Raw genomic sequence first — 15,399 nt, forward strand, 5'->3', positions numbered from 1 at the left:
AATGGGAATAACACCATGTTGCGTTTAGGCACCCTTTCATTCACTTACATCCGAACCCCCCCCCCCCCAAAAAAAATGAATTTGGACATATGTGTTGATGGTGCCATAGACTATAATGGTGCCGGCAAAGAGAACATGCGCTCTGCCAGCCATAATTTTCGATCATATATGCCTAATGGAGGCAAACACCCACATTATTATGTCTGAGTTTCCACCCCCAGTAGACATACTACAGCGAAAATGATGCACTTCAGAGCACAAGTTTACTCTGTCGGCACCATTATATGCCTTATCTCAAACATCTGCAACACTATGAAGTGTACCATAAAATAGATACCAAATTATCTAGGTTTTTTAAAAAGATGTGCTTCCTTTTCCAGAGACATTGCATTTGACTTGGAACTTACTGTAATATCAGAAATTGACAATGAATGAGAGTGGTTCAGTGTTTTGCTGAATGAGTCCCATGGCCCCTTGGTGAACATCCTAGTTGTGAGACCACTACTGAACACACATTGGTGGCATTGTCTGAGATTTCATTATTTGCTTTTGTTTTGTTCTTCCTGTGGTTATGCTTAAAATAACACTGTTCTTACAAAAATTCTTTAAGACTTTGAAAAAACATTTTATTGCAGCACAAAAGGGAGTCAGCAGTAAAAATGGAAATTAAACAAAGGATGTATAGACCACACTACAGCGTCTGAAGATTTTATGATCAAAGTTACATAAAAATATGATAAATAAATAGCAGTAATTTATGAGAGGTGTTCATTCCATGGTACAAAGAATGTTCTTTCTAAACTCTCCATCATGATGAATACAACAAGAGAGATAGATCTAATGTAGCATTTAGTGCTATGGAAAGTTCTTGCTCCAGGAGCTGATGAAGAGATACGCCATCATGTGAATACACCCAACTTTTTCCACTCCAGTCATATCTTTTAGGTCCACTGTTTAAAAAGAAAAATATTCTAATATCAAAGAGGTGTTCAAAAGTATTGGAAGAATAGAATGATAAAACAACAACTACAAGACAGTACACCATTCATTTTTCTGTCTACTACCCTCTTCTACTGCAAATAATATCTTCTATGCATATGTCCATCAAATGACATCACCTCCTGCTTCAGTGATTACAAAACCTAGACACCTACGGTTGTGGTCACAGACATTGACATGGTGTGAAGTTCAATATGCTGTCAGTACATTGTAATGATCAAGGTCTTGACAGTGTGACCTGGTTGCCATATTAGTATGCCCAGCACAGGTTTCAACCACATCCTAGCTATATGTAGGAGCTGTGGACCTGATCTCCATTAAGGTTAGAATACAATTTAGATTTTTGACTAATCTTTTTGTAAGAATGACAAAAAAAAGGCAACAAGACTTGCGTGTGTGAACACAGCCTAAAACTCTACATAAGGAAAAAAAAGAAATTGCTGAGCCAAATAGGAGAAAAGAGGGTGACAGAAATAAGCTGCACTCAAGATAGCATGTATAGGATCAAACAATTATAATGAGTATAGGCTCCAATAGTATAACGAAGAGAACTTGGCAGACGATTGCAAATGCTGAATAAAGTGTATGATATATTTGCCAAACAATACATACAGTACAGACCAAAAGTTTGGACACACCTTCTCATTCAAAGAGTTTTCTTTATTTTCATGACTATGAAAATTGTAGATTCACTCTGAAGGCATCAAAACTATGAATTAACACATGTGGAATTATATAATTAACAAAAAAGTGTGAAACAACTGAAAATGTCTTATATTCTAGGTTCTTCAAAGTAGCCACCTTTTGCTTTGATTACTACTTTGCACACTCTTGGCATTCTCTTGATGAGCTTCAAGAGGTAGTCACCGGAAATGATCTTCCAACAGTCTTGAATGAGTTCTCAGAGATGCTTAGCACTTGTTGGCCCTTTTGCCTTCACTCTGCGGTCCAGCTCACCCCAAACCATCTCGATTGGGTTCAGGTCTGGTGACTGTGGAGGCCAGGTCATCTGGCGTAGCACCACATGTTAATTATATAATTCCACATGTGTTAATTCATTGTTTTGATGCCTTCAGAGTGAATCTACAATTTTCATAGTCATGAAAATAAAGAAAACTCTTTGAATGAGGTGTGTCCAAACTTTTGGTCTGTACTGTATGTTCAAGAAAGTGGGGCGCTCCCCCACTTCCTTTATACGTGCAGATATAAGGGAAAGGGGATATCTCCTTTTTCTCTCCTTTCTTTTATATGCAATCTGTATGTCGGAGGAAAGTATTCGTCAAACCACAATGTCTAATAAGCATCATCTTGTATTGCAAAAAAATAACACTTTATTCAGCATTTACAACTGAATGCCAAGTTCTCTTTGTTACATTATGCTAGGAGATGGAACCACACATTATAATGCTCCGTTTTGTGAGTGCCATGTATCCAAATCTGTGCAAACTCCAATGATACCCATTGGGCTGCAGTCTGATAATTGTCATGCCAAAAAAACCCTTTGCCTCCCCCACCCCCCTGTTGAATGTATAGCAGAAGCAGTTAAAGAACAGAAGATGAAAACTTTCATCTGGACAGTACAATAAAGAGAAATCATGAAAAGTAATACAATGATCAAAACAATAGCATCTTTAACATAGTTGGTTATCAGTCTGCAGCCGTACTTGCCTGGTGGGAGAGGACAGCCAGATCTGTCTGTTTGGGGTCTGCTTATTGATTACATATGTTCCAATGTTCTTTCCCACTTTAACTGTAAGAACCCCATTCTGGAAATGGAAGCAAAATGAAAATCTTGAATTAGAAATCCAATGGCACATATTATTAATACAGGGACATCCCTTTGACTTAGATAGCAAACAATCAACAGCTGATGACAAACCACAATATTAAAGGTGTGGTCTGCATGCTCACCTAATGATGCCAATGTAGAGCAAAAGTAAATATTTTTCAGTACTTGAATATTTTGATTTTCCACTCAGGGGAAAGGAAGATGTAATGCAGTATACCTGTAATAACTCTTTAGAGCGTACTAACTTTTTATGTATTTTGGAATAAACAGAAAAGAGGGGTTTGGGGAGGGTGGGGGAGTAGGTGCGGTTTTCCTACAGATTTAAAATTTGATTAAGGCTGTCTTTCCTGCATGCATTACAACACCCCTTTTATCTGTTTAATGCCGAACCTTCCTTACTGTAGTGAAGCACAGTTTTGAATGTGGGGAATTTTCTTTGTGGTGGAGAGGGAGTTGGTGGGGTTTGTATGGTCTGCTTTCCTAAAAGAAAAAAAGTTGTTATTATCTTGCCTAGCTCTGTGATGTAGTTTTGGTTTTATACTGCTGCTACTTAGTGGGATTACCATATTCAGAACTACAGATCCCATGATTCCTCTCCCCTCTAAATGCCTCTACTTACAGCTGTCTACATATCAGGCTGTTGAAAAGTATGAAGTAGTACTGTAATTACACACTTTGTCCATGCACAAAATGAAGATTTTGGGTACCTATCATAAAATCTGTTTCTCGGATCCTTCATTGGGGGACACAGAAAACCATGGGTGTATACTGCTGCCTGTAGGAGGCTGACACAATGCAAAAAAAAGTTAGCTCCTCCCCAGCAGTATACACCCCACTGACTGGCACCAAGTTAGTCAGTTAGTGAGAAAGCAGTAGGGGAAGCAACAACAATATAACAATCATAACATAACAAGAACAAACAAACAAGGGCGGGTGCTTTGTCCCCCAATGAAGGCTCTGAGAAAGATTTTATGGTAAACACTCAAAATCTTCATTGCTCTAATCGCTTCATTGGTGGACACAGGAAACCATGGGACGTCCAAAAGCAATACCAAGAGTGGCTAAAAAAGTAGTTCCCGCAAGTCAGAGCTTGCCTACTGCGGCTTGCAGGATCTTTCCACTGAGGTTCGCATCTGCAGAGGCATAGGTGTGAGGGGACCCTTTTGGTAACATTCCTGACTTTTTTTTTAAAGGGAACATGTCAGCAGGATGGTGCTGAGTAACTTACAGAGTTAGGTTGGCACCATTATATTATACTGATTAAAAGGATACCTTTGTTGTTGAAATCCATCTTGTGGTTGTTGTTCAATCTTTATTTTCAGTTTTGAGTTAATTAAATGCTCGTGCTTCTGAGCGGGTCTGTTGGGGGGGAGGGGGGAGACTTCATGTGGTGCTCTGCTTAGGTATTCATCTGCATGGCTTCTAACAGGTCACTGATCTCTCAGTGACTTGCCCCTTAGTCTACATAATGAATACGATATCTAGATTGGGAAAAAAAAAAAATAAAAATCAACAACTGCGGCGCCTGCGCTGCAGCAAGTTCACATCTATAATGTGTATTTCATACTTTTATTTGAAGGTAGACAAATTCATTAAAAAAAAAAAAAAAAAAATCAGTCTGGCCGCGTCTGCGCAGTAGCGGCTATCAGCCATTCCTTTTGTAGGTCACTTGATGTCATCCTGCGATTGCTGAGTGACACTCGAATAAGAGGACTGTCATCCCGGTCAGTGGAGAGTCGTTTTCGCCCTCTGCCGGTCTGTAGCTTTGTTGTCCCCAATGTCTGCTGCTTGACCTTGTTGTAATGGACTGCCATGTTAGAAATTTTACAGGCAACATGACACTCACTGTATCCCTCTGCTAGTAAAGCCAGAATTGAGCCCTTCTTTTCCTCACTCAAGACTTTTCAACTCCTTTGGCATGGTTAAAAGTTATTTTTTCATTCCTATTACTTCTGGGATATTACTAGCAGTTGTTTTGGCATTCAGCTTGTCCTACTACAAGAGTATTGCGAACACCACAGCAACGTTTTTTATACTTTCCTTCGTTAAATAAGATTTGGTTCAGGTGATCACTTAAGAAGCACATTAAGTAGAATGAGGTGTACTCTGGTTGGAATTCAACGGACACTGGAATGGAATGGCTGACAGACATGTAAAGAAGCTGATTTTTATAAAACTGTTCAGTGGTCTCGATTGTATACAGCTCTGGCAAAAATTAATTGGCTCATACAACGATGGCTGGTGCGATCGGACTCTGATGTTCCTTGAGTTTGAAGTTCACCTTTAATCTGTTTAGAAGTTTTTATGGGCTCTTTTGTTACCATTCATACTATCCACCTCTTTGATTTGTCATCAATTTTCCTCATGCAGCCACGTCCAGGGAGGTTGGCTACAGTCCCATGGAGCTTAAATTTCTGAATAATATGTGCAACTGTAGTCACAGGAACATCAAGGTTCTTGGAGATGGTCTTATAACTTTTATCTTTAACATGTTTGTCTATAATTTTCTTTCTAATCTCCTGAGACAACTCTTTCCTTCGCTTACTCTTGTCCACGTTGAGTGTGATACACACCATGTCACCCTATATACAGGCCCACTCACTGATTCCAATATTGTAGACACCTGTGATGCTAATTAACGAGGGGTACCAACAATTTGACCACGTGTGTATATGCCATGATAAGGGATATTAACTACAGAATTGACCACATTTTTTGCTTCAATTTTTCCCCCCAATTTCCTCCTCTAAAACCTAGGTGCGTCTTATGGTCCGAAAAATACAGTATTAGCTTCATGCCAGTTGGTGGGTATATACTGTTGGGGAGGAGCTAACTTTTTTTGCACAGTGCCAGTCTCCTAGTGGCAGCAGCATACATCCATGGTATCCTGTGTCCCCCAAGGAAACGATAGAGAAATAACTTTTCTACTAAACTGAAATGTACTGTGCTATTGCCCAACATGTGATACATGATCCTTGCAAAGACCAGGAAAACAGGAGAGAGAAGGCATGTGATGTGGGACATGCAAAACTACAGTAAAGGGATGTGACATAACTATGTATTCAGAGTAGCAGTCTAGGGCCCACTCATATGGTGGGGAACACATGGATCAACCGCCAGTTTTGAAGGTATCGATGAGTATGGTCTGCCAATACATTTAAGGGTAGAACAAGAAGCCATGGTCTCCCTACCCTACCACTCACTGTTCTTTAGGTCTTAAGTCTCTTTAGGCATGTGGCCTATAGGATGACAGAGGCAAGCACAGGACATCAGAGCCCTGCCACTGGTGGCACAATGACATCACTGTCGTTCTGTCCATGCTGGACACTGATTACCATCAGACTTGCCAATATCCTAATGGTACTTGAGTGTATATGTATATATTTTTTCTGGCACATTATTACAGTTAACTCCAGGATTAGATAAGAACATCCCAAGAAAGCACACATGAAGGGGGAGGTGAGGAAGGAGCTTCCTACTGCACACAATCAGGCACATGTCATGAAATGCTACGACAAGTTTCTGTCGATCTAACAAGATGAAACCAATGAGTGATTAGGTATTCAGTAATTTAATTTGTTATTTATTAATTCTGGAGAACCTCTTTTAGGGGCCAAACCCCCAACCTGTTCCATCTTACAAATACAAAAGGTCACCTTTCGTAAAGTTATTACATTGAAACACAAGGCTTTCAGAACAAAATGTTTCGATAGACGGCCTAGAAATTAGTTGTGTCCGAATCACAGACTTCCCGAAAGGGATCTTCTCACATGTGTCGGATACATCAGAAGATCAATTTAACCGAATTTTCTACTGAATATGGAACCTGACAATCGTGATAGTGTACATAATCTACGCAATAAAAAAAAAAAAAAATAAATAAATAAATGGCCAACGTTAAAATTGACTCATTAATTTTACGTTAAACCCCCCAAAAAAGTGCATGCATGACACTAAATTAGTGACTCTATGAAATAAGTAACCATTAAGTAGGGTACTTAATGGAACGAAGAATGAAGTCCGAGCTTTGATTACTAATACAATGGTTCTCTGTTCACAACACGTTTGGCCGTGGATAGTAACCATTTGATTTAATGCTGAGCTTCTATCTTGTGACTAAAGATGTGAGGGATGCTCCAGTCTGAATGCAGTGTTCCTGTCCAGAAACAGTAGTATCATTCTTTATCCTACATTACAGAACCCAAATGTCTTCCTACTTTAACCCCTTCCCACTGAAGCCAGGTTTTTTTTTTTTTTATCCCCACTGTTTACTGTGTGGAACACGCTATATCTGTAAGTATACAGCAGAGCTCTGCTGCAACCCTATTTAACTACACAGACACCACAGCCAATAGATACCATTGACCATACTACCTAATTGTCATCTCTGGGTTGCTATGGCAATTGAAGGCCTAACAATGTAGTTTGAGTGCCGTTTATGGAAGGTTATTCAACCGAGAGGACACTGTTGGGTAGGAATAATACACTGCAATACATAAGATGAATGTTAAAATCCTCTTGTGGGCCTCAAACTTTGTTAAAAAAAAAATAGAAATTTAAATTTCAGTTTTAATGAGAATTGGTTTATTGGACAAGAAAAAAAAAAAAAACTCATCTGAAACAACTTGTACAATAAAAACACTTACATTCTTTATCTCGCTTCACCCCCCCCCCCAAAAAAAATAGAAAAGTTACCGAATACACCAAAATGACAAAATAAAGCCCGGTAAAAAAAACCCTTTAATGATTTTTTTCTCTACAAAAGTCCTACAACGTACAAAACTGAAAACTTTTATGAATACGAAATAGCTGTAATCGCACCGACATGTAGAAAAAAACAAACCAAGATGGTTAATTCTATTGATTAGTTGGCATAAAAAAAAAAATTAATGAAGTTGTATTTGAGATAATATGGTAAAAATAAAATTTCAGTTTCACAAAAAAATAAGCCCTGAACAGCTCAGTTGTTAAAAACACTTAACAGATTCATGCTGCCCTTGTCCGGGCTCCAGTCTTCTTTATGGAATGTAGTTTTCGTTTCTGCACTCGCCACCCTAGGAGCATTAACCAAGCTCAGATTTATGTCAATACCGGCTGTCACGGAGGAAAGGATGCTCGACCAGTGCATCACGAATCAAAACTGCTTATCTATAGTCAGAACAACATTTTTATTACACAAAATGAATAAAAACAAATCTATATAAATTTCGTACCACCAGAATAAAGGAGTTGTCCACTACGGAATAATCCCCTTATCAATGTCCTAAGGGTGCTGCATAAAGTAGACACACTCATACACATAAATCTGCCAATCATTAAGAGACACCATCCATTGGACTCTTAAGCCATGCACAGTTGAGGCCAAAAGTATTGACACCCCTGCAATTCTGTCAGATACTCAGTGTCTTCCTGAAAATGATTGCAGACACAAATTCTTTGGTATTATTTTCTTCATTTAATTTGTCTTAAATGAAAAAACACAAAAGAGAATGAAGCAAAAACATTGATCATTTCACACAAAACTCCAAAAATGGGCCAGACAAAAGTATTGGCACCCTCAGCCTAATACTTGCTTGCATAACCTTTAGCCAAAATAACTGCGACCAACCGCTTCCGGTAACAATTAATGAGTTTCTTACAATGCTCTGCTGGAATTTTAGACCATTCTTCTTTGGCAAACTGCTCCAGGTCCCTGATATTTGAAGGGTGCCTTCTCTAAACTGCCATTTTTAGATCTCTCCACAGGTGTTCTATGCGATTCAGGTCTGGACTCATTGCTGGCCACCTTAGAAGTCTCCAGTGCTTTCTCTCAAACCATTTTCTAGTGCTTTTTGAAGTGTGTTTTGGGTCATTGTCCTGCTGGAAGACCCATGACCTCTGAGGGAGACCCAGCTTTCTCACACTGGGCTCTACATTATGCTGCAAAATTTGTTGGTAGTCTTCAGACTTCATAATGCCATGCACATGGTCAAGCAGTCCAGTGCCAGAGGCAGCAAAGCAATCCCAAAACATCAGGGAACCGCCGCTATGTTTGACTGTAGGGACCGTGTTCTTTTCTTTGAATGCCTCTTTTTTTCTCCTGTAAACTCTATGTTGATGCCTTTGCCCAAAAAGCTCTACTTTTGTCTCATCTGACCAGAGAACATTCTTCCAAAACGTTTTAGGCTTTTCCAGGTAAGTTTTGGCAAACTCCAGCCTGGCTTTTTTATGACTCGGGGTAAGAAGTGGGGTCTTCCTGGGTCTCCTACCATACAGTCCCTTTTCATTCAGACGCCGACGGATAGTACGGGTTGACACTGTTGTACCCTCGGACTGCAGGGCAGCTTGAACTTGTTTGGATGTTAGTCGAGGTTCTTTATCCAACATCTGCACATTCTTGCATTGAAATCTCTTGTCAATTTTTCTTTTCCGTCTACATCTAGGGAGGTTAGCCACAGTGCCATGGGCTTTAAACTTCTTGATGACACTGCGCACCGCAGACACAGGAACATTCAGGTCTTTGGAGATGGACTTGTAGCCTTGAGATTGCTCATGCTTCCTCACAATTTGGTTTCTCAAGTCCTCAAACAGTTCTTTGGTCTTCTTTCTTTTCTCCATGCTCAATGTGGTACACACAAGGACACAGGACAGAGGTTGAGTCAACTTTAATCCATGTCAACTAGCTGCAAGTGTGATTTAGTTATTGCCAACACCTGTTAGATGCCACAGGTAAGTTACAGGTGCTGTTAATTACACAAATTAGAGAAGCATCGCATGATTTTTCGAACAGTGCCAATACTTTTGTCCACCCTCTTTTTTATGTTTGGTGTGGAATTATATCCAATTTGGCTTTAGGACAATTCTTTTTGTGTTTTTTCATTTAAGACAAATTAAATGAAGATAATAATACCAAAGAATTTGTGTTTGCAATCATTTTCAGGAAGAAACTGAGTATTATCTGACAGAATTGCAGGGGTGTCAATACTTTTGGCCACAACTGTATAAGCAATATCTATTATATACTTACCTAAAATTGTCTGTCATCCACTTCCGTCCGGACATCCTCAAATCCCACAATCCACCGCGCCGCACCGGAAGTATGTCGACTGCCATATTGGAATACCCAAGTGATGGGTATTCCAATATGGCACCCGCTGGTGGTACCAGGCCCTTGCGCAGTACCACCAGCAGGAAACCGCCAGGACACCCACGCCGCCCCCCCTACTGCTGGACCCCGCCAGGACACGCCCCCACCTGACTACATGCGCCATATCCCACCGCTGCCTGCCCACCCACCTCCATGAACTCACAGCCATCAGATAAGACCGCGGCTTGCGGCCGGTGCTGGAGATGGGGTGCGAGCGCACATATTTTCTTTTGGATGCTTAGGCAATTATTTGAGCCTCTTTTCATACTTGGCCCCTTAGTACCATTTAGGACTTACATTGATTCTACTACACATAGACACTTTTTTGTGTTGTCCTGAGATTTGATTGCTGCCAAATGTACTTTTTTCATAGTGAGATTTTTCACTTTTTGTCCATACACTGCTATGGGATTTTTTGATGGCTTTCAGCTTACCTTAATGATGTGGTTTTTTTGCACATTGTTGTCCCCATTTTGTACATGTTTTTTAAGTGTTACTCTTTTTATATGTATCTCAATAAAATATTGTAATTTTATTATTTGGCACATAGCTTCTTCTGTTATTTGGATGTGTTTTGAATATTGAAGCTACCTCTAGGCAGTCACCTTTTTGGGATTTTCTTTTTAAAGACTTATTGTCATCTTGTACACGTCTGACATATCTAACCAACTCCTCTTTCTTGAAAACAGTACCCAGTTGTGTGAAGTTGTCAATGGAGTGTTGGTTGAAATTCCATACATTTAAATCAAGAACTATTGTCTCTGCAAGCAGAGTATTTGTTTTGTAACATGCACCGATAGTGCGCTCTGTTGCCAGCTGGTTACTACTGATTTGAGCCGGTGAAAGAGCGCAGTGTCATTGCACAGTCACAGGGCAGGGACTAGACCAGTGCCTGAAACAAAGGTCACAGATGACACTTCATTTCAGCCTCTGTCCCCTGATGACACATTGAGTATGCACTGGGAATCTCAAACGAAGAGACATCAAAAAGGAATTGTACAAAGAAAAGTGGTTAGAGTAGTTAGGGAAGGATAGGGAATTTTAAAATTAAAGTATATAAGAAAAGAGATTAGGTCATTAAATAGATAGGCATTTCGGTAGAAAATTAATTTGTTTTTCGGCCCACCCTTAAGCTCCTGAAAGAAGAATCGTCGAAACGCGTGTTGGGGTGAGACGCAGCAGTCCTGACACACTATCCAGGTACAAAAAGACACTTCATGCACTTCATTTTGTGGTTAACTCTTTGCGCTTCAGCACAATAAGGGTAATCTGGTAGATGTTATACCTAGTTCATATGCACTCAGGCACTTTTCAAACATTTGGCAGTTCCCATTTTTACAGAAACCAAGAGAAATAGCAGTATTTTTAAACAAAACTGCAATTGATTGTTACATGGCTATATCTCTGGTTAAACTACATTATGCCATATATTAAGGATTAACATGAAAAATAAAATGCAAAGAGAGGCACAATGAGTGGACCTGTATTAAGTTGCTTTCCTAACTAAATCGATAAGGTGCTCACCTTGCAGGGTTGTGCCACCCTTGCACAACCACGGTGTGAAGGTAAATGGTAGTTGGGGAGCGTGTCCTCGCAGCCCAGAAGGGCACTGCACGTGGCTGTCAGCAACCTCCGCTCTCCTGGTCAGTCCATCTCACACCGGCTACCGGACGTGGTGTTGAGACTGATCCCAGCCGTAAGTGAACACCAGGGGTCCCGGAGCTTCCCAGCACCGCCCAGCAAACGCAGGTTCTCCCACAAACAACTGCCCTCCAAGCTGCTCCTGCCGCTAATCCTCAGGGAGGAAAAGACAATGTTGCCACGTGGACCCGTCCTGTGTGACACGACCCGCAGGCCGGTAACTAAGACAACAAGACACGGCACGTGTAACTGTCCTGTGTGACACGACCCGCAGGCCGGTAACTAAAACAACAAGACAAGGGGAAGGGAAACAGTTACAACGGTGGGCCCTGCGATAGGGAACGGGGACGTGGTGACCTCCTGCACCCCCCTGAGTCAGTGTCCCTAACACTCCTAACGTTCCCTATGCCGGTTCCGCACCGGGAGCCGATCAGGATACCTGTCACCCTAGCACATCCTACACCTATCCCTTGCTAGGGAACTGGGTGGTGCAGGCACTGCCCCCACCACACCAGGGAAAAATACGAACAGGGGAAACACCACTTAGCTTTGCTCTGTTGCTCTTGCTCCCAGAATGCAGCTTTCCTCCTGAATAGCTGCCACCAAGCTCTGTCAGAGCTGCAAGGAAATCCCCTCTGACTCCTTCCACACCAGGACTCTGACTGTGCTGCAAGGAACTCTCTCTTGCTCCTTTCTCCACCAAGGATGGATGGAAATGACCACTATCACCAACATTTGCTCATAGACCAAGAGACTATAGGAAAAGGGGATGGTCAAATGATCAGGGGCAAAAAGCTGCTATAACCCCACTGACCACCGGGGGCAAAAGGCAAAGCAAATAAAACATCAAGTGCAATGACCCTAAGGCCACCGGGGGCAAAACTATCATTAAGCACACAGCTTAAGGAAAAAAAGGTTACTAGTGCATTTTATCTGTCATGATCCAGCATGGATCATGACAGTACCCTCCCCTTAATGAGGGGCCTCAGGACCCTCAAGACTGCTCCTCATCAGGGAACCCCCTACAGCGGGGACGCCCAGGTCCAGAGTTCACCCCAGCAACTACCTGCACTAAAGGTTTATGACAAACGAGCACCGTTGGTATTGGCAATGTATGTTCTGGAGGCACCACACATCTCCGAAGTGCCGACCTGGGGAACGAGTTGTGTATGTTTGGGGGTAACAAGCTGGTAAGACTCCGCAACACACTTCCACTGGATGTTTTTTGGTGGCCACCCATACATGCTCGTTCACACACAGGTCTGGACCTGAATGTTTATTGCCACACATTCGTTTGTCACAATTTGGTGAACTCTTTCTGGGATTGACAACAGAGGGGTCCCCCTGTGTCACCACACTCCCACCCCCACCCTTCACCAAGGGGTACACCACCCTCCAACCCTTTCCACCACGAGGTCTACACCTCCCAGGGTTGGCTAATGGCGAGGGTTGAGACTTGCCTGTTATGATTGAGTCACCGTAGGAGGCAAAAACAGAAATGCTAGCTAAGGCTGGTTTCACATTTGCGTTTTTTAGCGCTGGAAAAAAACGCATACGTGCGCATGCGATTTTTCCCCTATATTTAACATGGGTGCGCATACATGCGCGCTTGTAAGCGCATGTATGCGATTTTCATGCGCTGCGTTTTTTTGGGGTGTGCGTTGGTATTTTCCAGACGCTGCATGTTGCATTTTTTGGCCCTGGAAAAAAGCGCATGCGCACGTATGCGCACGTTTTGCGCTAAAAATGGCCATTATAGCCTATGGATGCGCATACGTGCGCACTGGCATGCGCAGGTATGCGATTTTTTAGCGCTGCGTTTTTTGGGTGGTGTCCACTTTTTATCCTAGTTAGAATCTTCTAAAGTCAAAAAAAAAAGTCTATATAAAGGAGGTGCCTGCCAAAACTCTGCCACTACTACACTGAGAGATTGAAGAGCAGACAGTCAACCAAGAACCCATTATATCAGCGAAGAATGTGAGTATATTACATTATATGCCTGTCCTTTTAAATTATGTATGTACTAATGATTTTTATTATTTTTACATGCAGTATGTCTTCAGAATCAGAGTATTCCCCATCGCGGCAGGAATTGGCGCAAGCAGACCGTGAGGTGATTATTTTCGTGCATCTGGTAAGTATATCTGCTGCTTCTCCAAATCTCTTACGTTTTTTTCAACTTTCTTAAGACATCGTCATCATCATCTGCGGACGGCACTAGTGAGGGCGAAGAGCAGGAGCAGCGAAGCCAAGTCCCGGTGGTGATACGGAATGTAAGTATCAAATGATTTGTAATGTTCTTTATTTTTTATCTTCTATTTTTACTCATTTTTTTGTTTCTTTTTTTGTAACTTTTTATTCAATTTAAATTTGATTATTCTAATGAATGTGTTTTGTCTAGGTTCCACAACGGGATGAAGACGTCTACCTGGATAATGAGCAGCTCATCAGCCTGGTCCAGGAGCGTTCGCCGTTGTGGGACAGCCGTGACCGGCTGTACAAGGACAATGTGGTGACCCGGCGGCTATGGAATGAGGTGGCCGCAGCGTTGATGGATGGCTGGGACAGCGCCACAGCATCCTCCAAAAAGGCGTTTAGTGAGTATTTCCCTGCTCTGTATTGTGCCGCAGTGACTGTTGTCCTTGACGGCACTGTTGGGTTTCGTGCTAGGCGTATTCTAGCAGGAAACCCAACAGTTTCATCGGGGTCTACAGTGACTGCTTTGAGTATTGTATTGCTACATTGTGCCGCAGTGACTGTTGTCCTTGACGGCACTGTTGGGTTTCGTGCTAGGCGTATTCTAGCATGAAACCCAACAGTTTCATCGGGGTCTACAGTGACTGCTTTGAGTATTGTATTGCTAGATTGTGCCGCAGTGACTGTTGTCCTTGACGGCACTGTTGGGTTTCGTGCTAGGCGTATTCTAGCAGGAAACCCAACAGTGTCATCGGGGTCTACAGTGACTGCTTTGAGTATTGTATTGCTACATTGTGCCGCAGTGACTGTTGTCCTTGACGGCACTGTTGGGTTTCGTGCTAGGCGTATTCTAGCAGGAAACCCAACAGTGTCATCGGTGTCTACAGTGACTGCTTTGAGTATTGTATTGCTACATTGTGCCGCAGTGACTGTTGTCCTTGACGGCACTGTTGGGTTTCGTGCTAGGTGTATTCTAGCAGGAAACCCAACAGTGTCATCGGGGTCTACAGTGACTGCTTTGAGTATTGTATTGCTACATTGTGCCGCAGTGACTGTTGTCCTTGACGGCACTGTTGGGTTTCGTGCTAGGCGTATTCTAGCATGAAACCCAACAGTTTCATCGGGGTCTACAGTGACTGCTTTGAGTATTGTATTGCTAGATTGTGCCGCAGTGACTGTTGTCCTTGACGGCACTGTTGGGTTTCGTGCTAGGCGTATTCTAGCAGGAAACCCAACAGTGTCATCGGGGTCTACAGTGACTGCTTTGAGTATTGTATTGCTACATTGTGCCGCAGTGACTGTTGTCCTTGACGGCACTGTTGGGTTTCGTGCTAGGCGTATTCTAGCAGGAAACCCAACAGTGTCATCGGTGTCTACAGTGACTGCTTTGAGTATTGTATTGCTACATTGTGCCGCAGTGACTGTTGTCAATTGACGGCACTGTTGGGTTTCGTGCTTGGCGTATTCTAGCAGGATACCCAACAGTGTCATCGGGGTCTACAGTGACTGCTTTGAGTATTGTATTGCTACATTGTGCCGCAGTGACTGTTGTCCTTGACGGCACTGTTTTTTTTTATCAACAGTGGACAAAGTCCGAACACGTTGGCGTTCAATCAAGGACCGCTTCAACAGTGATGTTCGTGCTGAG

The 15,399-nt window shown here is 42.2% G+C and overlaps 1 protein-coding gene across 3 annotated transcripts in view; it reads right to left on the reverse strand.

Moving 5' to 3' along the window:
- Positions 1 to 601: 601 nt before the first annotated feature.
- The window catches only part of FXN (frataxin), a 99,770-nt gene continuing 84,972 nt past the window's right edge, over positions 602 to 15,399 (reverse strand). For all 3 annotated transcript variants that reach the window (XM_073572248.1, XM_073572247.1, XM_073572249.1), the window contains 2 exons: positions 2,668 to 2,765; positions 602 to 950 (listed from right to left, as the gene is read on the reverse strand). In XM_073572248.1, the coding sequence (XP_073428349.1) occupies positions 809 to 950; positions 2,668 to 2,765 (240 nt within the window). In that variant the 3' untranslated portion in view covers positions 602 to 808. The remainder of the gene's footprint in view (positions 951 to 2,667; positions 2,766 to 15,399) is intronic.

Source organism: Dendrobates tinctorius, unplaced genomic scaffold (assembly GCF_039654945.1).
Source record: "Dendrobates tinctorius isolate UK_male_01 unplaced genomic scaffold, ASM3965494v1 ptg000031l, whole genome shotgun sequence".
NCBI lineage: Eukaryota > Metazoa > Chordata > Amphibia > Anura > Dendrobatidae > Dendrobates > Dendrobates tinctorius.